This window comes from Pagrus pagrus (genome assembly GCF_965226575.1).
Source record: "Pagrus pagrus genome assembly, chromosome: 13".
Classification (NCBI taxonomy): domain Eukaryota; kingdom Metazoa; phylum Chordata; class Actinopteri; order Spariformes; family Sparidae; genus Pagrus; species Pagrus pagrus.
The window spans coordinates 29495486-29519617 of NC_140197.1; the positions used below are offsets into that span (position 1 = coordinate 29495486).

A 24132-nucleotide genomic window follows, 5' to 3' on the forward strand; every position below is an offset into this window, starting at 1 on the left:
CTGGTGTGTAATTTTGCAAAAAAAGAAGCTTTCTAAGAGGTTTTAAGAAATACGATGCTGTTCGGCCTGTAGCTCACCTGCAGCAGCGTGCGTCTTGCAAAAAGGCTGAGTCCGCGGCAGCACGTTGGATTCTGACCCGAGGCCCTTTGCTGCACGTCGTCCTCTGTTTCCTGTCATAACCTCCGGCTGCCCTGACTAATAGTAAAGGCCCATAAAGCCCAAAACAATAAAAAGAAGTAATACGATACCTTTAATGTGACCGTGAAGCATTTTCACACGTGTTTTTATTCAGATTTTCGTCGTTTCTCATCGTCGGCATCTTCATATTGCACCAACTCTGTGTTGTCTCACCGGCTCGGCTCGGTTATTGATTGCAGACGTGCAGCCTATCTGTATTTGTCATTACACGTAAGGTCAATAAACCTCTGGAATCAATATTTATAACAATCGATGATGCATTCTCTGTTATTTCTCTGCAATTATTTTCTTTGATTGAATTTGCCCTTTTTTCCCCCCCTCACCTCGGAGTGTTGTTGTTTGAGCGCATGCAGTTGCCCCCCGGCTGCTTCCTGTCCGTTTAAATGACGCCCGGCCTGTGTTTCTCTGTCTCCCTGTAGGAAACACGTTGTGTAAGTCAGGAAGCATTGCTGTCTTCGGGAACGTGGTGTACAGCGGACTGCTGAACGATCACCTCTGGCATTTGGGAGTGCCCCTCTTTACAAGACTGGTAAGAGCAGCCGGCCCCTGTGTGCACACTTACCTCCATTTTGTCAGAAGAGTTTCATGCAGGTTTGTTGAACCCAAACAGGCTTCAGGGGGCAGAACTCCCCAACGTCGCTAATGGGCTGCTTTTGATGCCTGCTCTGTTGACATGTGTTAGTGGAAGTTAGACTACAGGATGTGACAGTCCTCTGCTGCGGATGTAAGACGAGGGCAGCCCTCCTAATCTTAGCATCTTATTCCAGTCTTCAGGTAGAAATGTCCCATGTGAGGAGCCGTCTTCTCCGGCTCTAAAAAACACTGGAACCATCTATGGATTCATTTCTCCCCAGTTGAATCCGGCCTGGTGTTTAGTTTTTGCACTGAATATAAAAAAAAAAAAAAAAAGGGCCGACTAAATAATTCATGAAATTCAGTTTTATGGCAGCAACTTAAAAAAATTATAAGGCTTTAATTAAGAACCGGAGCAGCTGAAGCCTCTGTTAAGAATTAATGATAAATGTCTATCCCCTAATTGTCAAAAGGGAAATTGAATGTTTGTTTTACACTTACTCACACTGGCGCCCGAATGTGAGCTCAGATTCTTGTGAACGTAATAAACCAGGAGGATCAGAGAGCCATTTTCCTGGAGAAACAAGAAAAATTCAGCACAGCACTTTTTTTCTTCTCTTCTTGCCTGTTAATTACCCTCTTTCTAAGCGGGTCGCAAGTTTTCATCAATGTTTATTATTGATTAAATCTGTCGTCGGAGCTGTCATTTATGAGTCGGGAATTACTGTTGATTGGTGCACAAGGGTTGCATATAATTGGGTTACATTAAATAGATAATTCAGCTGATCTCATAAATGTCTAATGTGAAGGCTTGTTTGATTATCAATTAATGTCAAACGGAGATGCGAGAGGCTGTTAGGATTCCAGTTGGGTTTGCTTGTGTCGCGAGTGGCAAAGCTTCACAACTGTAAGAACCTGCAGCTCGTACAGTGAAACATATATATTAATATATAACGCACGCACTAATGAATTTACGCTGTGACACACTGAGTGCACGCTGCAGCCAGTAAACAAGCCTTTGAACGATGCAGCAAATGATAAAGACATCAAAGCCGTCAGCTGACAGAGATTTGGCTTTCAATTAACCGGAAATGTATCTGTTGTTTTTTTAGTCGTAAAGGGACCGAAGGAGGAAAATAATTAAACTCTTATTTTCATAGTTCAAAAGTCTCCTCGTGGCACCTTTTTAAAAGCAAAGAATTGTATATAATAGGACGGTTTTAGGAACGACTACCACAGAAATAGTTTCTCCAAGAAATTAACTCTCTGGAACGACTCTTGGCGACTCTCCTGCACGTGTTTCGTTTTCCGACCGCCGCAGTCAGCATCAAGTGACATACATCATTTGATTCAGGAGAAGTTTCGGTCCGGCTCACTGGAAGTCACAATTTTACATTTGCTGTAAAATTGCCAGTCAAAATTGTGTGTTTTTTTCTTCCTGTGAACTGAGACAGAACCTCGGGAAGTTTAGTTTTAGTTTTGTTTTTTATCTCAACAGATGTTGTTGGACGTTTTAGACTTCCTCATGAATTCTTGTCTACATCTGACCTGTCCTGAGCGAGTTACCGCCATTTATTTTAATATTGTTCTCAGCGTTTTTCCAGTAAAAACAGGTGTAATCCTAAACTTCATTTACTGACGTGCAGATGTGTCCAAAATAAGTTCAGAGTAAATAGAAAGGTTATTAAATCATTTCAGAAAGTGACTTTTTTCAGAGAAATATATGTTCATGTTCAGTGACCAAAGAAACTACGTAGGTTTCCTTCATGAATCAAAGCTGCAGAGCACGATGCCGTAACCACGTTCACTACGGAGGCCCGAAATACCCAAAAAGATGTGTGATACTACTGAAAAACTGAGAATCTACACCTACATGAGTTTTTTAAAGCGTATGGAGAAGATACGTGGTTCAAAAGCTATTACACATTTAAGAACAGGAGCTATTTTTAGCCACCGGGAGCTGTCTAGGTCTTAGAGCATTAAAGGAGCAGTCCGTATACGTATAATATGTGGAGTGAACATATCATTTGTGGCTTTCCGTCACTGATCACGGCACATTTTTAATAGAAAGCCTGTGGAAGCGTGTAGTTTTGTTTGCATGTAACAGGCAGGAAAGATATCATAAAACGACACGACTGGGTTGCATTGTGGGAAATGTAGTGCTTTTTAGAGCTTGACCCTTGCTCGTCACTAACAGTCAGGGTATTTCAGCCGCTGCTGCTTTAATTTCAACTGCTCTCTTTTGAATCTGTCTGGAGTAATTCCCTTCTCTTCATGGGAGTTCATACTAAACTGCTGGTGTTCGCCTCTGAGCCTTTTTCTCCACAAATGATGCAATTTGTGTCAAAACTGTGCTTCTTTCCTCTCAGTTATAAATTAATAACAGCAGAACACACAGAAGTCAGACGCAGACTGCTGGAATCAGTGAGACACTTTCTATATCTCATGGATAGATGTGGATGCATACATACATATATACACATATATATATATATATATATATATATATATATATATTAAAAAAGCTTCATGTAAAGAAAATCACATTACAAAGACACTTCTTCCTTATAGTCATCATTAGTGAGTGCATTGAGGATGTAAAGTACAGACCTCAGCACAGCTGTGGACATGCAAAGACCAAAATAAATGTGAAATAGAGTTCAATGAATAAACAGTAATTACAGTGTAACACAAACAAGGTGTTATGCATAAAACTGAGGCCTGGCACAGCATGAAAATACTCTAATTTAGAGTCCCCTCCAGTCAAAACTGTGTTTTCTTCTCGCTGAATGTTTGAGCTTCACTGTGCAGAGTGATGTATGTGCAGAGTTCAACACTAGAAGGCTGTTTTCATATTTATTGCTCAAAGTGTAAAAATGTTCTTTGAGCTTATTGGAAATCTTGATTTTTAAGAGGCGGGGCCTGTGAGCATGATTAGTGACATCACAAACAGATTTGAGGTCGAAGAACATCTAAAAATAAATTAACAAAATCGCTACAGCAAACCAGAGATATCACCTTCTTTATTCCACACATTCTTACAAAACCTTCTGCCTACATTACCCACAATGCCACTGAGTGACATCACTGGAGGCAATTTCATCAGGTAACATGCAGCTTCCTCTGGAGCCACAAAAGGCTTCAGGCTACTTTTTTCACATGTGCAGTCGGCCTGTAAACACACTTTAACTTCCACGTGGCTGCAGGAGAATATTAGTTACATGATCCTACAGCTAAAGCATACTTGTCTTTGGTTTATTTGAGTTGTACGTGCGCGATGATGTCATTACGTCACGTGACTTACGGTGCAAAATCTAGCGGTGGCAGCAAAGAATTGTTTACATGATCCTGTTTAAATCGATCTAAAATAAAACCTATTAAACACAGAGCATTCATTGTTTTGCAGCAGAAAGCTAAGAGTGTTGTCTCACGCCACATCACACTGTACGCGAGTGATGACATCATTAAGTGACGTGATGTACGTCGCAAAAACGCGCAGCAGTGCCAGTGAGCGGGGGGAAGGGAGCACAGAGGCCGGCTGGTAACTGAGAGAGAGACTGAGGGAATAAAAATAAACATTAAACAAAAATACAGATGTATCCACCGGCACATCATTTCTATTCTGCAGTATTCAAAGGCTTAATGTGTAGAATTGGTGGCGTTACCCTTTAATCGATGTGTGAAGAGGATCTCTAACACACACACATGTATTTTCAAACTGGTCCTAATGTTTCCCCCGCACCGTGCTGCCGACATGTAAACAATTATAAAGTGTTAATACGAACACACAGACCCCACGCGATGCTCACGTTGTGCAGACAGCTAACGACCGCTGTCACGGCGTTAACATCCTCTGCGTCCCCTTCTTGGATCGCTGCGTAACAACAGAGCTCACCGGCTGCAGGAGCAAACAAGGTGCAACTTCCCGCTGTGACAGAAAAGGTGTGGCCTTGTGTGGGATTCAATGCGCCCGCCGCCGACACACCGGCTCTGCCCGGCAGTGGTATCAGCATGACACGCAGCGAGCCTTCACATCCCCAACACACAGCCCCTAATTACTGCACAGCCCTGCCAGTTCTCAGCCCTGGGCCAGTACTGGCTGCTCAATGCCAAGGTGTAAACACTGCATTATTAACACTACATACAGTCTGCGCACACGGCTATGTTTAATATACTCGACGTATGTCTACACGGAGGCGTTACTTTAGTGGGATTCTTTACATGGAGCCATACAATAGATTTATTGTTTCCCAGACAGTGAGCTCCAAAATCACCAGATGGGCAATTTGCTGCGTATAGTGTAATGTATGCTTACAAATGATGTTTAATGATGTCTTCCAGGGCCGGGAAACAAAACATTACTGTTTTCAAGGCTAAATATGCAGGCGGTGTCAGAACGCGGGAGTTAAAGAAGTAAAACCATGAATTTTCTTGTTATTTTGTGCATATTTATTGGCTGTCAGGAAGTCTTGATGGCATGAAACAATTTCCCCTTTGTCATTAGAGTAATCCACAGCCCACACATGAGATAACTTATCAACCACTCAGTTTTTATTTCAGAAAATGAAAAACAAAAATGAAGAGCAGCTGAGGCTTAAAGCTAATCCACCAAAATCTCTACCTGTGCAGGGCAGGCGAGTATCCCAGCATGCACTGTGCGAGAGGCAGGGTGCTCCCCAGACTACTTCAGTCTAACATGGGGCCGATGTATTTTAACAGACAGACAACCAATCATATTAATATTCACATATTTCCAGGAAGTTCAGATCTTATGTACCTTTGTTAAACACCAGGTTCCAGCTGCTAGAATGTAATGTTGGCTTTTTATGTTCCCGCAAACCCACGGATACATTCAAATCTGTACGTGTCATTTAACGTCCACAATAAAAGTATATGAGCTCACTGTCATACCAGGAGGGGTAACTGGAAGGCGGTGATGTGACAGCTCAGCGAGACGGCTGCCGAGCGAGAAACAGCTGTTCAAGTTGAGAGATTTGTAAGCGTGAAACCACCAGGTATTTTTAACGTCACATCAGCACATTTTCCAGCCGGTTTGTGGCAACAAAACCAGGTATTGAAAGCCAAAACACGATCTTTTCCTAAACCTAGCCAGCTTGACTGCTGCCAAGCCAGAGACCACTGTTCAAGCCTGTGTGTCTTTGGGTCTTTTAAACGTCACGTCGGTACAGTTTGCAGTCTTGTTTGCGAGAACAAACCCATTAATTTTAAGCTAAAACAATCTTATCCCGACCCTAACCAAGCGTCTAAACCGACGCAGACCATGAGCACAGTGATACAATTGAAAATGAACCTAAAGAAGCATAAAGTTTCAACGTACAGTAGCAGTATTTTATAGAAACGTTCATCGCCAACATTTATTCTGGTGATTGGGTCGTAGTTTCAGACCTCTGACCATAATGAACTTTAAAGTTTTGGAGGGTTTCTACAGTCCTCCCATTTAATCATCCTTTGAAATAGTTAATTCTAAATAACATTTAGCTCGTACTTATACAAAAAATAAACAAAACCCCGAAAAGAAAAGAGGAAATTAAAGAATTTTAAACACAAAAACAATATAAACACAAAATAAGACGTGTGACAATCAACCAGTCTGCAGCTGTACTGCCTGACACTGCTGCATGAATGAACCCCCCCCCCCCGGTGTGTATCTTTGGTATTATGCAGCGTATGAGGAGCAGCTTGGTGTGTACAGGAATTATCAGGAGCAGCGAGTGATTACAGGAGTTGGTATCACCAGCAGCCAGGTCGAGTCGAGCATACGGGTTTACAGTAATCTCAGCTGGGAGCAAATCAGGGGGTTGTAGAGCTGCGGAGGGAAACTGTCAGTCATCAGGCTCACTGCTTAATGTGAGCTGCACTTTGTTGTGCTTCCATGTTTTTTTCTGCCGCTCTTAAAGGCAGCAGTGTTTCAGTCTTTGCTCGGTAACTTGGTAAGTGGTAGGCAGGGAAAATTTCATAAAAGTGTCGTGTGATCGCTCGCACGCTGATGTTCTGCTCGTTACTCTACAGTCAAAATAAAAGGTGCCGAGCCAAAAACTGTGATTCACTTCAAACGTTTCATTTGATTGGATTTTCAGTTTCTTAATGAAGTCGACGCTCTCCCTCCTGCTGTCACATCTTTGTTCTCTGATCAAACTTTGATGCAAGTTTAAATCCAGCTTTATTGGCAGGAACGTTCAATTTACATTATTGCCAAAGCGAAATAAACACATTATCGAATAATTATGTTTTACACGAGGAAACTTAATAGATTATCCTGAGATAACAAACACACACTCTTGATCACTTAGAAACATTTAGTGCAGAGCTTGTTTCTCTTGGATAAACCCAGGATTATTAAATTGAAAACCTATTATAGCAAAGTGAACACAGCCTACTATGGTAGGTCGCCACTATAGTTTCATTTCTGGAGCGTGAAATTTTATTATGTGCACGTGTATAAATCCAGAATCCAGCTCACGTGACCATGTTAGTGCTGAGTGCTTGCGCGTATTTAGCAGGTTCGAATAACTTAACTTCCTGTCACTACAAGAATAAAAGTACATAGAAATACAATATGTAAAACTTTACAACTTCAGCAACTCAATTGCTAGACTATCAACTAATCTACTAAAATATAGCTGTAAGGTAAACTGACAGGATATGAAAATAGTATACTGATCCGGTTAGGTTTAGGCACAAAAACCTAGTTGGTTAAGTTCAGGAAAAGATCATGTTTTGTCTGAAAACACCTGGTCCACAGCTGGAAATCGCCCCAACGTCAAAAATATCCAGTGGTTTGACGCTTCTGAATGTTGCGACTCCGCCGTCTACCATCATGAACGCCAGCTCATATACATGTAATGTGAACACGATACGGCGCATCTTGTATAAATGTCAATATGGTTCGTACAACACGTACAAATTTGACAGCATCCCTGGTTTTGCAGAAATGTTAAATGCCAGCTGGACTCGATATGTTGCCGTCTTGTTACTTAAGAAAAGGACAGAGAGAGAAAGAACTGGAAAAAATCTCACGGGGGCTCAAATGTTGTTTCGGTTTGAGGATTTCAAAGCAGCAGTCTCACTCTGCTCAACCTTACTCTCGTGGTGAGCTTTATTTAGTACAGAAATGTCAATACTTACCTGTGGAGCTGATGAAGACAGTTAAAAGGAGCCTAGCTGAGGATCCTTGTCAGCGAGTTGTAAAACAGGTCACTCCATAAAGTGAAGTGTGTGATTAGAGAGAAGTAACCTCAGAGACTCAGGATGGAGCTGCGTCTCCTCCTGTCTTCCTCCAACCCAGCCGGGGTCTCACACCAGCTGAGACCAGACAGCGCAGGCGTTTGATGAATGGGGACGATAGGTCGAGCTCGCCGTTACTACAGCCCGGATCTCCGCTGGGACTTTGCGGGGTTGAGAGTGAGAACTCGGAGGGGGGAAGTACGTCTCATTGTCTCCTCTGGAGTCTCTCTAATGACAGAGATCTGAGTGTAGTTTGACAGAAGTTGCTCTGTAAGTAGCAGCGCGCTACAGCGGCGAGGTGAGATCATCATAAAATATTAAGACAATAGAGCTCGCGTCGGTGAGAGTCGGAGACAGACGGACATTTTAGGCAGAGCGCGCTCTGTGTGAGGCCTTCACTTCCTCTTCTCTTTGAGAGCTCCATCTTTATAATGGATGGCAGAGTCTCCGGGGAGTGTCTAGACTACGGTGGGAAATCTAAATGGTCGGGGGGGAAAGCCACTCGCATCCTCGGCAAAGCGGCGTGCGGAGCAGAATGGAGGGGAGACAGGAAGCAGGGGAAGAGCGGGTCTGCACCTCCGAGCAACGCCATCCTAACCCGACTTCCATTTTTCATCTGTAATTGAAGGAGATTCCTGGAAAGGAGTCGTGGGGATTATGTGTTGCCGAAATGCCCTCAGATTCTTATTTCCTACCTTGTTTCTAATCTCTCCAACCTCAAGTGCCCTTAGCTTCAGACCATGATGCTCTCTGTCTACATCCACTCCACCCCCGCCTGTCTGGCCCTTCCCCTCCGGTCTCTCCCTCTTCTTCTTCTTCTCCTTTTCCCCCTCCCTCGCTCCCCCTCAGTTATTTATGAACGGGACTTGAAATAGACTTTAGTATTTGATAAAAGCGTGATCCTTAATCCGAGTTGCCTGAGAAGTGCATTTCATTTTTATTCCCCCCCCCCACCCCCCCACCCATCAGAGATTGATGGAGGAGCGGGCCGGGTTACCCACTCTGTGATTGCTAATGTAAATTCATTGGGTTCTGGTGGACATGTAGAAAGATATGGAGGTCTTGCATGTGCACGGTAATGCCACCAATAAGAGACTGTGTGTGTGTGTGTGTGTTTGTGTGTGTGCAAAAATAATAGAAAGGCTGGATTGTGATGGGAAGAGGAGGGGTGTCGGGATTATATGATGCATGTGTTGATTTATTCTGAAATAAAGCATTCCTCTAAAACATCACAATATTTGCAAAAAAATCACTAATTGCGCTTCCTTTAGTGGCTCGACGCCGCCTCATATCTCGGCGTTCACTTTCCTGAAGGAGGTGGGGAAAAATAAAATGGGTGATAAATTTAAGATGACAGTTCCGCCATATGAATGAGGCCCCTCGTGTATCAATTCGCTCAAAGCCAGCTGCAAATTTAACTCAGCCTCCTTATGTGGCAATTACTGATGGGTAACATAACCTGAAAATATCTGCTCTGTTCATTACGCCAATGTTCCTCTATAGCTGGCAAATGTTCTTTAGGATCCTACAGCAAATTAGCTCATCCCCCAGGACGTCTTTTATTGGATGATCCGGCACCGGAGGACGCCGCAAAACCACTGGAGCTCTCCGCAGCCTGCCCCCGGTCGCCACAGGGTTAATATTTAAAAGCGCGAGAGCTCCCAGTCGTGTATTGATGATATGTTTTGAAAATTGCTGAGGCAGGCTCATTGTTACAGTGCTGTCTAGAAGATAGCCAAGCCCTCCCTCCCTCCCTCCCTCCCTGGTTTCCCCTCCCCCTTTACAGCCGCCAGATGGAAAACACAGTAAAGCATGTAATGTAATATAGCTTGGCGCACAAAGGTGTTTCACACCAACTTCATCTGGCCTCTGATCTGCCACAGAAAGGGTTTTTTTTGTACCAAACACACCCCTGGTCACCAGCTCGTGGTTGGTTGTGGGGGAGAGAAAAAAAAAAAAGAGATTGCACAGACACACACATGAAGAGAGAGCGTCAGCAGCTAAAAGTAGAAAACAAGTGGAAAATAGGCTGTGCCTCCCAACTGCCTGTGGCATACTTTAAGGTTTTCTCTGAGACCCCTCCTCCTCTTTCTTCTTCTTCTTCTTCTTCTTCAGCATTGTCTTCTTCTTCTCTTCAATGAACTAAAACTGCCACAACTTCAGTGCAACATCTCAGTCACAGAAAGAAGAAAGGGGAGCGATCTGTTAGCCCTCCACTATCAGCAGCATCATCATCAACACAAGCCTCTTCCCCTCCCTCTCTCCCCCCCTCCTCCCCGCAGAGCTCTCCCAGCTTCCTGCCTCCCCCCTTCCTCCCTCCTCACCCCCCTCCTCCCCGGGACGCTGAATTTTACAGTACCGTCTGCAGGATCCCGGTTTGTTCGGCGCACTCCTCTATGCAGAGCAACACGGCTCGGGTGGAGGAACGCTGGAGGCAGCTGTCAAGCGCAGGCTGCTGCTGCTGCTGCTGCTCTAGTTGAGCCTCGGCGCTGTACCGACTGATTTCACATTCACCAATAAGAGACGGCACAGGGGCGAGAGAGAGAGGGAGAGAGAGAGAGAGAGAGAGCAGAGAGAGACAGAGGGAGAGTCTCGAAGTGAGTGGTGTGGAGAGGCAAGTGGAGTGGAAGAGTGTCAAAAGAAAAAAGAGGTTACAACACCTCCCCAGCTCTCTTTTTCCTTTTTCTCTCGTCTTCTGCTTCCCCCCCCCCCTCCTCCTCTCTCTCTTGTGTTGGCTCAAAGGAAGAGGAGGAAGAAGAGACAGAAAGGGGGGCTTTTAAAAAAATTAACTGACGAAAGCGAGCTGCTTGTAGAGAAAGAAGCGAAAGAAGAAGAAGAAGAAAGAAGAAGAAAGAAGAAGAAGAAGAAGAAGAAGAAAGGGGGGGAAACCTCAAGTCAAGCCCCATTGAACAGTTTGAGAGGGAGGGCTGCCTCAGTGGAAACAGGGACCAGTAAAGAGCTCTGTGTCCAAACGCTCGGACTCCTCCTGACACCCACACTGGCTGGACTGGTCCCAGCGCTCGGCCCTTCTCTCCTCCGCCCGCCTGCCCACACCTGTCCCACTTCCACCATGATGATGTACTTTTGGGTGAGTACCGGAACCACAAAGTGTGGATCTGTTTTAGCGCTCACACCGCTCCGGCATGGGTGGAGAGCTGGTGTGTGTATGTAGCGTGTGTGTGTCATATGCGTCAGAGCCCCCCTACAGTATATACAGTGAGAGTGTGTGTGTGTGTGTGTGTGTGTGTGTGTGTGTGTGTGTGTGTGTGTGTGGCGCCTCCCACATGCATGAACAGAGCTGATGGTTTTCCACTTCCATGTGTTTTATTGATGCTGCAGCCAGATGCTACGGAGGCCTGCGCGTCGGATTTATTCAGCCCTTAAATGAGAGAGAGGATGTCGGCGTGTGATCGTTCCCTCACACTTAATACCATCACAAGTATTGTTATTCAACTTCCAACCGACAGTCAAAACTACCCAGCATGCAGCATGTCTGCAATTTGAAACTATGTCCCCCTTTTAAACGCCGGGGCGTCTGAGAACGAAGTGCTGCAGGGTCTTCCGGGGACACGTTTTTTGATTTCTTCGTCTGTGTTTCAGTCGCCCATATATCCAAGTCAGGCCTTCTATTTTTCTTTTTTTTTTTGCCTTTTCATAAATTAAGCAGCATTAAAGCGCAGAATGAGGATGATTACAGATTGTTAACCAGAGCTGCTGATTAATTCTGTTTGAGATCATGTGTGATTAGTCAGATTGGTTTTGTCTCCTCCGTGGTTTTGTATTCTCACCACAACAATACCCGCCCAGTGCTCGCTCGCTGCTTCTGCATTTATATTCTGTCTCTTTTTTTTTTTCTTTTTCATTTTTATATTTCTCACTAATGCACACTGCAGATCATTTTAATCCTCCGCCGTCTTTGCTAACGTGTGTTTTGCACCTTCACAGAAAGCACAAAGTAAATGAAATTATTTTCCAATGCATCACATATTTCCAGAATTGCCACAGTAAACAGTTCGAGGCTGTAATGCAGTTACAGATGTGTCTCCTGCAGACTGTGTGTGTGTGTGTGTGTGTGTGTGTGGAGATATTGATCTCCAGTTCAGATTTCTGGGGAGAGAGAGCATCTTTTTTTGGGGGGGTGGTGGAAGGAAAGTTATTTTACGTGGATGACTCCATTATATGACTTAATACCTGAACCACATTTTTTTTGTGAGAGCAAAACATGAATAACAAAACCACTTTAAGCGTGCTATGAATGAAACAGCGCTGTATTGATCCGGAGCTCAGATTTCTGGAGAGAGAGAGGATGTTTTGGGGCCAAAGTTACTCTAAGTGGAGAATCGAGCTCCAATCTGAAGCACAAGAAAAGTTTGCTTTTTGTTTCCAAGTGAGAGTGGAAGTGACAGGAAGGTGTTTTATTTCCAAATTATGTCATAACTTGAGGAAAATAATACAGCGTGCAGCAGCATGTGTGTGTGTGTGTGTGTGTGTGTGTGTGTGTGTGTGTGTGTGTGTGTGTGTGTGGAGGCCTCAGTCCATCGCAGGCCTCGCTGAAGCCTCCTGGGTGTCGGTGCTGATCGAAGGCAGGCTTCGTCACTGTCTTCCGGCCCTCTTTGAAGGTGTAGCTCACCTCTTCTCCACCTCCAGTTTCATCACTAATAGACCCTGCGGCCGGTCGGAGCGATGGCCACACACACAGGTGGAGGCTGGAGCAGTAATGCTGACAGTTTACAGCCCTGCAGGCTCATCAGTGTGACAGTGGGCCTCGAGTGAAGCGAGGCTTCCTCTCATCATATCAGCTCAGGAGCGGCTGCCGCTGTTTCCTCTGTGTGTGTTTATGAGCGGATCCATTAGAGTTGGAAAAACATTTTTCACTACTTTCACTTACTATTCGCTTCAGAAGAATCATTTTAATTCAATATATGACTCCTTGTTTGTATCATTTCCTTTCTATAACTCAAAAATCGATGATTATTTCTGTTTACTTTGAAACTATCAGCTTTCTAATTTCTAAACGACCACAGACGACAAATATTTCCGCACTGAGAAACTGGATGTTTTTACGCCATTTTGTGTCGAGGCCAGTTACAGCTGAGAGGAAGGAAGGCTACTCTCTACCTCAAAGAATGATAATTAGTGTATTTAGAAAGATCAGATCAGTTAGGAGATGTGTGAGTTTATATTATAGATTCATTATTTATGTCACATATCAAGAAAACCTTCTGAACTCTTTCATGTGTGACTATTTCCATATATCCATTTAGGTTGTACGATGTCCCCGATCACCAGCTGGTAGATCCCCAGTGTCTTGTCTGCAATTACAGTTAATTTCTTTCCCTGTATCTCTCTGTCATTTTGAGATGTGGCATCACACATTCAAAATGGCGGATGCACCAAGTACCTCTGGATTTACTGTTAAATTCTCCTTTTCTCAGAAAACCAGACGGGTAAAACTGCTTTTTTCAACCAGATGAGGAGCGTATTCAGCCCGGATTCTGCATTTTTGTATTTTTTGTTTCGTTTTTTAACAAAACAGGCAGTTAAAAGATGCCATCTAGGCTCCGGAAAATAGTGATTGGGTGTTTTTGACAATAATTGATGAAATGATCGTAAACATGACGTCACATTAACAGAGAATGAACACGTTTGTTAGCTGAAGCCCTAAATAGTGACGTCACACTGTTTAGATTTGAATTCAGAAAACTTAAGTATGAAAAATATATACATAAAACATTACAGTTATAGTGATGGTGCTGAAACTATTATTATGATCAGGAGACAATAAACCAACAACTAGTTAGATTTATTTTTCATTTATCAAAAAAAATAAGCTCTCTGGTTCCATTTTTTTTTAAATATGAGAATCTGCTGCTTTCCTCTTCTATCAGTTTAAATGTAATGTCTTTAGGTTTTTGACAATAAGTGTATTAAACTGTAGTTTGTCCTAATCAATCCTCTCAATCTGTTGTCTGTCCTGTGCTGAAGACAATTTTCCCACCGTGTGGACCAGAAAGTTCTCAACTAACTAACAAAACAAGCAATTTGAAAGCAAAGCAGGGGGTGTCAGGAAATGATGAAGGAACTTCTTCATAATTTTCTGACATGATGATTGAACTATGTATTAATTAAACTGAAAAATAATCAGAAAACAGATTAACAGACGATGAAGAAATTAATGATCCTTGGTGCCCTGAGGTAACAACAGAGGCAGTGACATAACTTTTTTCGACTGCCGTGCCACGAAACAGAAAAGCCAGACTGTGCAGGTGTGAGACGACTGCGAGAAATATTAAGATTTCAGCTTCATGTGACGAGGCAGGAAGTGGAGTTATAGAAATGTGGACTGCTGCAAACCGTCACATCAACATAACACGGACTGAAAGAGTCGTGAGTTGCACGTGTCGTTCCTGAGTACAGAAACATCACAACCGGTGCATGATCAATGATTTACCACTCATCCCTGCTATCTATAGTGTGCGCGCGTGCGTGTGTGTGTGTGTGTGTGTGTGTGCATTAGTCGGCCAGCGTTTAGCTGCGAGAGGAGGGTGGGACCGCCTCCTGTTTGAACTGCAGGTGGTGAGCATTACCTGCGGTCCCTCCGGAGGCCTGTCAGCCGTGCATCAGTCTGGGGAACCTGCAAGCTCCCCTCATTAGAATATTTATTCACCAAGCAGATGTTCTTATCCAGGGCAATTACCTTTGGCTTACATTTCCCTATTGCCCACTGATATAGATGAATGTGTATACAAAGACGTCCCAGGTTATGCATGGGGCCCCTGGGTGCCACCCACCTTACTCCCCCATATGCACGGCGGGCAAAGCCAGCAAGCGTCTGGTCTGCCACAGAGCAAACCCAAAGCCAACCTCAACTCCGCTGTGGTAATTGGAGGAAGTGGAGGCGACATCTCCTGCGATGGCCACACAGTGATGGAGAGACGGCCTGTATATCATTCTCTCCACCCGGCTGTTCCTTTGCATTAGAGACAGAGAGAAAAAGGGAAGAAGCATGGAGTGGAGAAACCATGCATGCTTCTGTCCTCCCCTCAGTGTGATGAATAATTTAGCAGTGCAGGGCCCTCGCTGTCGAGTAGAGATGGTGGTAATGGGGAGACTGGATATATATGGCATGGCAAGGAGCAATGGTTTACGTTAGACTTCCCCAACCAACGCACTCAAGTGTGCCGCAGGCTGCTCACATGGTGTGTTTTGGCCTGCATTAATGCTTTGTTTTTTATCTGCACGAAAAGAAAAAAACCCGACAGAGACGTCCACGAGCAGTGGCTTAAAAATCAGGAAGGAGCCGGTTTGAGGCTTTTGGAGCGGCGGTCATTAGTGGAGTGGATTCCCTTTAGGCACACGTTCAATCAAAGCTGCTGTGGTCTGGTCGTATATGGTGCATTATACTGCAAATTGTATCAGTAGGTTAGATTTTCTTCCCGAGATGAAGAATCGCCCGGAGCGCTCCTACATCTGCACGCTGTGCATATATGCACAGCATGTGTTGTGGTTACAATGCATGCATATATGGTCTGAGCCTCTGGTGAGACATTACGCACCCACTCGCAGGCGTCTGCAGTCTAAACCGGCGGAAGATGTTGAAATTCATGGCGGACGGTGTGTGAAGAGGCAGAGCTGATCAGCCATTCTGGGCGGGAGGGCAGCGAGTCCAGGCCGCCGGTTTCATATTGCAAGATGAAGTGCTTGCGATCGTTTGTTAATGTATTAATTGATCTGTGTCCTCAGACGGGCGAATCAGGAGTAGTGTCACGTAGACTCTTTAGTACTCCCCGAGACGCCTTCATTAGCTGCTGCTGGCCGGCTCTCCACCCCCATTACAGGACGGCGTTGCCACACACTTTACCTGACTGCTGTAATAACTTTAGACATTTCTATCTCCCCGGCAAGTCCTCCGACAGCCAGAACAGTTTGGGGGCTTAACATCAAATGTGAGGCGCTTCTTTGAAAGGCTTATACTGCAGGTGATTCACTCCGGGGTGTCACGTGGCCTTGTTTTGTCTGCGAGGTTGTTGCTCTCCTTTTCTTACAAGTTTCAGTAACGGGCTGTTGCAATCAGTCATTAACTCTCAGCTCAATGTTTTATAATCTGGAAGGCACACATGCCTTTGTAGCAGGGCTGTTACATCAGCTCTGCTACAAAGCCGAGCTAAGGAAGCAGAGGAGCCGGTACATCCAGGAAACGTGTTATCTGTTAAACCACTAACACCGATCAGATTCAAGCGACTTCATCAGGCTGTGAATTCTGAGATTTCTCCAGTTTGAATCAGAGAGCGTAGACGATCAATTCAGAAAGAATGATTAAGTATTTTTTCCTCTCTTTTTTTTTGGATAAAGCCAGGCCCCACCCTTTGAGCTCTGCGGGATCATTAGCAATCAGAAGCTTAGTGGTACTAGTAACAATAATTCTGTCAGCTTTTGGTCTCCTTCCCCTCGGGGCTAATGGGTCTAGAGCCCAGCTAATTGTGATTAGGCTCTGACAGCAGGTTTTACTTGCAGGATTTTCACACCACAGTCCTCTTTGATATTAGCCGCACAGCTGATAAAGAGATTAGATACAGGAGGAGGGAGAGAGGAGAGAGTGAGTGAGGGAGGGAGGGAAGGGAAAGATGGAGGAGGAGGGGGGAGGTGTTCTTAAACTACAGAAAGACACCTACACGGGGGAAATCACTGGCGAGTTTAGCAGAGGAAAATAGATCCGGACGCAGTAAAAGCCTTGCGCTCGCTTATTGCACCTGCTATCATTAGCGCTTTTGTACACATGGTCAGCCTCCCAGGGAAAAGTCATTATCCAGCTGTGCCGTTATTTTTCTGCTGTTTTCTCCTAGCGGAGTGTGACTTCAGGGCTATAGCCAGCGCACCATTTAATGCCTCCAACACAATAAAGGACTCTAGCCTTAATGATGTGGGATTGGATGGCCATGCCTCAGGTTGTCCAGGGGGCTTGTGAGCTGTTACTACGAGCGGCCATTTTGCCTCGCCCGCTGCCGAGGCTCCGTGTCAATTCGACTCCAGCCATTCCAGAGGAGGCAGAAATAAAAAAAATCCGATTTAATGATTAACGGCGGCGGCGTTGTTTAAAGGCTCCTCTCGCTCGCTCGCTCGCCTCGCTCTCTTCAGGAGAACGAGGGAGTGAAGGAGTGCAGCCTTGAACAGCAAAACAATGAGCAGTGGAGGAGCCGGTGGAGTAGTAGGATGGAAAGTTGCCAGCGCACGCCAACTTGCCAGAACACGAGGTGATATTGTCTGTTTCTCACTCGTGACTGAGCGAACAAACCCGGATGAGTGAATCACACTCGGAGGGACGTGTGATTATGCAGAATAATGTTTTAGACTAAAGCGAAGCAGACATTTTTTTTTGCATCTTACCGACTTGGAAGAATTAATTATTAAAATGACGGTTTCTCAGACAAATGATGAAACAAAAACAAGAAAAACTGGAGCAAAGGTTCAAAGATTTTTTTGCCCCAAATTTCATTGTGTTAGGCCCTAGATAGACAAAGACGTGAGACAGTGGGATTTCAGAGCGTGTGTCATTTAAGCCTGGAAGGAGCAGAAACACATACTTCTTGGCAATTTCAGCTCTATGGCCTAAAATGCCCCCTTCAGCTGATTCTAAAGAAAGAAACAGCTTCTCTCAGCACTGATTCATTTGCAGAAGTTTGCTCTTCCAGTTCAGGATGTACTTCGAACAGAAGTATCTGTTAAAGTGAGCGTTCCCATTGCCAAATGCCATTTCCCTCGTAATTATTTTCCTTCAGTCGTATTTATTTATTTATTTATTTTTACTTTCTGCGGTTGGCCTGTTGCGTTGCCAGTAACTCCAGAAGTCTCTCATGGCAGTCCTTCATCCTCCTCGGCAGCGTTGCAGCAGAAGGCGTGTGCATTGCTAACACGCCTGTGCCATAGATATGCCCTGAAGTGTCAGCTCTCACATAAGGAAAAGATTGGAGGAGAGGCCCCTGTGAGAACGGCAGCAACATATCCACTGGCAACCTGCCACGCATGATAAGAAAACCACTCCTGCCCTCTCTCCCTCTCTCCCTCTCTCTCTCAGAGCAACAAATGTAATTTCCACTTTTTCATACTCAGTTATTCAAATAGAATCATCAAGTCGCACTCATTAAAATGCAGAAACAAAAATAGTTGGCAGGAGCTTCTGTCGTTGTTGTAATATCTCTCTCACAAAGTGTTTATTTGCAGCTTTATTTTAGCTGTTAAACTCGCATAAAGGTAGAAAAAAAAAACGTATTACTCAACGAAGAAACAACAGAGAGCCGCGGCGCCTGTGAACGATGACAAAATCCTGCGAGCGTGTACGATTCAAAAAAAAAAAAAAAGGTGAGACGCTGTGGCTCGTCTCAGTTTGGCTTCATAACGAGTGTTTATTTACAAAAACAATAAAGTTTATTAGTGTGCACGTAATAAATCATTGCATTTCGTCCTCATATTCAGTATCAAACTGGGGATGTGCAACACTCAAATGTTTTGGAAGACATTTTTAGTCCTTTGACATTTTTTCGTGTAACCTGAGGACACAGTTCGTCTTCCTCAGTTTTGCGTTGGTCACTTCCTCTTTTCACCAGTGAGCAGGTGAATCTGCCTCTGGTAAGATACGTGTTCACAGAGTTCATTAAAATCTCATCGGGAAACTTTCCTTACATTATATAAACAAATTATATAATCTAAAGCCCCTATGCTCCTCATATCTGCATAAAAATATTCACATTTACACACATTTGCATGTGTTAATGTGAGCTGTACGCAGAGAGCCGGTCTCAGCGGTCGGAACAGATACATGTTTTATGATACACAAATCAAAAACATGCTGCACGTGATGTATACGAGGCTTTTTGGTCATTTAAGTGCGTTCGGAGGAGAATAACCTGCAGTGCTCGTGAGGAAGAAGCTGCACATGGTGCATCCTTGATTCGCTGACTCCAGGAGTTTTACGCTCAATAAAAAAAGATAAGTAATGCGTTCAATATGTATTCACCAGAGTTTCAGTTTGGAGAAAAACTTTACTGTCTTCATATTAAGAAAGAAAATACAATTAAACACAAGAAAAGAAAAAAAAATCTGAACAATAAAGACGTTGTAGACTTTCATTTGGGAGCGCTGGAGTCAGCATGGAGGGGACTGTCTCCGAAACCCACTCACAAGCATTTACTCATATTAATGTTTATTAAAGCTGCTGCGAGCGTCATTTTCTTATTAAAGTAAGTGTTAAATAGCTCTTTACTCTGGTATCCCTGCCCGCTTCATCCAATCAGGACAGAGATCTCCATAAAGAGTCGGTCCTGTCTGATCAGCAGTGACGTCACACGGACAGATACAACGCCAGCGCTCACGTGACGTTTAATACGACCAACCAGGCCGAGAGGATAAATACACATGAGGCAAAGAGAGCTGCCGGTATGGACTGTGGTATGTCTGTAGTGATGACAATGATGGTGATGGTGGAAAGTACATTAACTCATTTTACAGTTTAGAGGTACTTACACGCGGCGTCTCATCGTTTTTGTAACCCAGAGTGAAGATTTCCAAATGATTTGAAATACACTTTTAATTTTTTACAGTTTCTGTGTGAAATGAAGAGACATTTTGACTTTCTTCCTCAGCTGACGGTGCTCATTTTATTCTTTTTATACTCCCACTCCACATTTCAGAGGCGGATATTGTCATTTTCACTTCACTAGTTACTTTGCATATTCAGATTATTATATTATATACATTATGATGTATTGTTATGAGATTAAGACCCAGCAGGATGTAAAGTAGGAACAATTAGCTCCATCTTTAACAGGCCCTTTTGCTTAATGAGTACTTTTTACTTCTTGTACTCTGGTTGGGAGGATTACTTCAAAAATGTATTCCCATACAGTTACTAATTACCTGTTAAAAATGTAGTCAGTATGTAATTATTGTGTTATTCTCTAAGAATACACATTTAAAATTGTAATCCTGTTATTAATCCCTTTCAATAGATGTATCTGTAATCACATTACTTTACCGGAATACAGTTTTTTTGTATGCTGATGAGGTAATCCTGTTACAGTATTTTTTATATTGTAGTATTGTTACTTAGAGTTCATCCTGCACCACGGGTGTAAACAGTAAAGTAAAAAAGTGTCATTTAAATGAGCTCCTGCAGCAGAGCTTCATGTGACAATCCTCAAATGTAGTCGCAAAACTAAATAAAAGTGTAAATCTCCAAATGCTGTAACATTTCCACTCTTCCACCGGATCCTTTTCATATATGTGTTTATCTTTACAGCTGCACAGACTCTATTCAAAGCTTGTTATATACTCTTCTCAATCAATCCCTGCGAGTATAAACCCCTCTGTCACGTAAAAAAGGGGTTAAGAAACAGTGTGGCACACAGGCCGTAAAATTAATGGCAGGAGAGTGACATTAGTGTTATAGGTTATTGACCGATTTCACAGAATTTATGACCCTAATCGAGAGGCGGTGTCAAAGGGAATGAAGCAAATAAGAGTGGCGCTGACAGCAGGGCCGCGCTGCGACCACTGGACTCGCCACAATTTGAGCCTTCCCAGTAAATTGTGACTGGGACTTTATAAGTCTCGGCGGGGGCCCCTTTCGCTCCGGCTGCCCGGGGTCCCGAGGCCGTGCCCCGAGCCTACCTCCATCCTGCAGGTCAGACACAGCCCGACTCCGCCGGTGATGAGAAACGCCGCTTCATCTCACCTCATGTCAGGCTCGGCCTCTCTCGGTGTCAGCCACCGTCCGTGTGTGTGTGTGTGTGTGTTTATGTGCATCGGCGCATGCGTGCACGCTCCTGTCATTGTGTGATTGTGAGTGTGTTTGTTTGCGGGGTGGGGGGATGTGGGGAGGTGTTGGTTCTCATGTAGTTTTCATGATCATTATATAACCCGCTGTATGTTTGGAGCTGCCGGTGTCTGTTGCTGTGCCCGGTGTGAGCCGGTCAAAGCTCCTGTTTAAAGCTTCCACTAGAAACGGAAATATTCAGCAGCGTGCAAAGGGCCAGCCCGTAAAGATGACTGAACTCCTGCTGATAAATAATTCTCACTTAAAACACTGTATAATGTGACACGGGTGTCATTTTATCCCCGATATACCGTATATATATAAATATAGATATAAATATAAATATCACACGAGTGCGGCCAAAGAAATCCAGACAGCAGCTGTTTGTCTTTTTACTGTATTTAGTTTTGTTTGTTTTAACCTTCAACACTCAACCAAAACTCACACTTATATGTGTCACAACATTAATCATTATGCTCATATGCTGCATTTAAATCATATCACGTGCAGCTGGAGAAACTGCTCACGTTAGCTGTATTTTTATTTTCATAAGTGCTGACGTACGGCTCCAATTAACGTACAGATGTTCAGTGTGTGTTTTAAAATATTTGGATATTTAAGTTTTCTCCTCTTCTCTGGCACCTGCTCCTTCTCAAATCCCAGAAAAATATGAATGTGCAAATATTTGTTAGCTGGACACAAGATGGCTCCTGCTTCACTGTGACGTCCAGTCTCAGTGTTCATGTCACACTTGTGTTTGTGCTGAATATCGTCCCAGGACCGGCTCCCATGTCACAAATTAGGCCTGCGTAACATCTAGTTTCTGCATCGACGTCGCGATGTGCACATGCGCGATAGTCACATCGCAACAATTAAAGGCGAGTCAGCTACAACTGCTACAAAACGCAGCTCTCATTTTCAGTCTGTGTCTGAAAGTCTGTGTGATATTAAGTATTTCAGTCTGATGTGAGGGATCTTGGATACATGGGAGTCTGCTGCTTGTGAGTGACATCCAGGCTCTGCACTCGCAGCAAATTGCAAACATTTTTGATTAATTTATCAACCGAAGCAGGGCTGGATAAAAATGTTCTCCCCTAATAAATCAGCCCAATCATTTCTAGAAGGATTAATTATTTTGAAACAGAGCTACTCAAGTTATCTGGAGGAAATTCACATTGCGGAAAACCAAGATGTCAGTATTTCCCTCAATACTGCAGCGATATCACCAATCATGCTCGTAGGCCCCGCCTCTCAAAAAACAGCTTTTCCATGAGCTCAGAGACGGTTTACACTTTGAGCCTTCTAGTGTCGAACTCTGCACAGTGAAGCTGAAACATGCAGAAGAAGATAAAAACACATCTCTGACTGGAGGCGACTCTAACGTTCATGTAATCCCGCTGAGTTTTGATCAGAAACTGTTTTCTTGAAATCTGCTCTTCAGGTGCACGGAGATACGGAGCTAAATAGAGGCGAGGAATTAATATTTAAATCAGGCTCACTTCACCCGAAGACGCTTTCATTCATCTAAAAATAGCAGCTGACATTATCTCGTCGTCAACAACTCGTCTCGGACCCTCCCGACGAGCGCTGCCTGTTTGTGTACTCGGGGTGTGAGGACGGTCAGCGGCGCCTCGGCCCGTTCTGCCCCGGCACTCTGTGGCTTTTGTGCAGCACACTAACCTGCTTAAAATCCCTTTAGTGTGGTTCTGACATGCTGTGCTATCACGTCGTGGCCTGTGCAGAATGTATAGAGCCATTCAGACACTGTGCAGAGTGAAATGAGTTTTATCCAGCGGTTGACGATTGAATGTAATGGCACTCTCTCCGGGGAGCAGAGAGTTTTCTATCCACTGATGTTCGCACTGATACGATGCAGCGCTCGCTCGGCACCGCTGAGGAACAGCTCGGTCTCAGCTCTTTTAAATTATGCATTTTCATGACTAGAATATGGGAAGACCGTGTGCCACTTCTGGATGTTTACATTAAACAAAACGGACACAACGTCTCACAATGTTACATAATCCATGGACGCATTAGTGCTGCTTCTGTTGCATGCGTCATTTTTTTTCCAGATGAAATGATGATGAGGATGAAGGTTGTTTTACTTTGGTGCAAAACAAAGGAGGAATGATTCTGCACGAGCGTCAAATAAATAACACTGATAGTTTTACAGCTGACGATTGACGTGTAATAAGAATTAATATCTACTATATGAATGTCATCGTTTGTGCTCTGAGAGCTTCCGTGACAGCTTAATCCCGAGACACGACAGAGACAAACAGAAAATAAATTTCTCCGCCGCGCTGATTGATGACGTGCCGACAGACAGGCCGCTGTTTTTCATATAGCGATGAACATATAAACAGGGACAGCCCCTCTCCGCCGTCCTCACCGTCAGCCACGCCGCTGGTATTTGACGGAGAGCGCAGTTGTATGCTTTTTAATTAAAAAGAAAAATTCAATAACCTTATCAAGACTTGCCATTTTAGTTTGAGACGTATCGATCGGCCGTTCAGTTATGCAGATCCGCAGCTTTTCATCTTCTGGGCAATTTTGCGTGTCGGCCCTGTGGTTACTGAAAAGATCTCATTTCAGAAAATCTATTTCATATATTATTCAGGTTATGTTTAGTTCAGCTTACAATACAATATTCAAATATGTTGTCAGGGCACGCAGAGTGTGTCTTAATATCAAAGGGCGGCAGATTGGAGGTTAAAACCCGAGTCAAGCTGAAGCTAAACAGCAGCAGTTCGTACGAGGAAACACTTGTTCCCGAGCAGAAAACATGAAATGTGAGTTTGTGAAGTGTGTGTGAAGGTGAGTTCTTGTCACCGGAGACTCGGGACAAGATGGACAAACACCCGCTAGTGAGAGAAGGGAAACTGTGCCACTGATGATCTGTCGCAGCAGGAGGCTAATTGCCCACACACCTCTGTGTATCTCGCTCCTCTTTTATTATTTCTTTTTTTGTTCAATATGTCTGCTAATGGAATTAAAAACATGTTGCCAGGGGTCTTTGCAATTTAGAAAATAAGTCCATTAAGTTCATTAATTTAATAATGGGCAATAATAATGAATAAAAAGTATTGCTCAATTAGAGGGGGGGAGCGTACGGTTGGCTGTTTCACATTCATTCGAAATCACCTCAGTGTGCAATAGCTTAATGAGATTATAATGGAATTGATATCACATAGGTAGTGAATTAAACCGTTACCAGAGAACCCATTAGGAATGAAACTCTAATCCTGAAACACTTGTCACAGCTAAAATAGGCTTCTACTTTTGTTATTAGCGTCAGTAGAAGTGAT

General features: G+C 43.9%; 1 protein-coding gene across 9 annotated transcripts in view; it reads left to right on the plus strand.

Moving 5' to 3' along the window:
- LOC311268360 (RNA binding protein fox-1 homolog 3-like) overlaps nucleotides 1-24132 on the plus strand; it is a gene marked incomplete at its 3' end in the record, with an annotated part of 442215 nt that overhangs the window by 295263 nt on the left and 122820 nt on the right. For 8 of the 9 annotated variants that reach the window (XM_084371969.1, XM_084371973.1, XM_084371972.1 and 5 more), the window contains one exon: nucleotides 618-727. In XM_084371969.1, coding sequence (XP_084228095.1) covers nucleotides 618-727 — 110 coding nt within the window. Of the gene's footprint in view, nucleotides 1-617; nucleotides 728-10131; nucleotides 11105-24132 lie in introns of those variants that run through there. The other variant, XM_084371966.1, reaches the window with a different exon arrangement.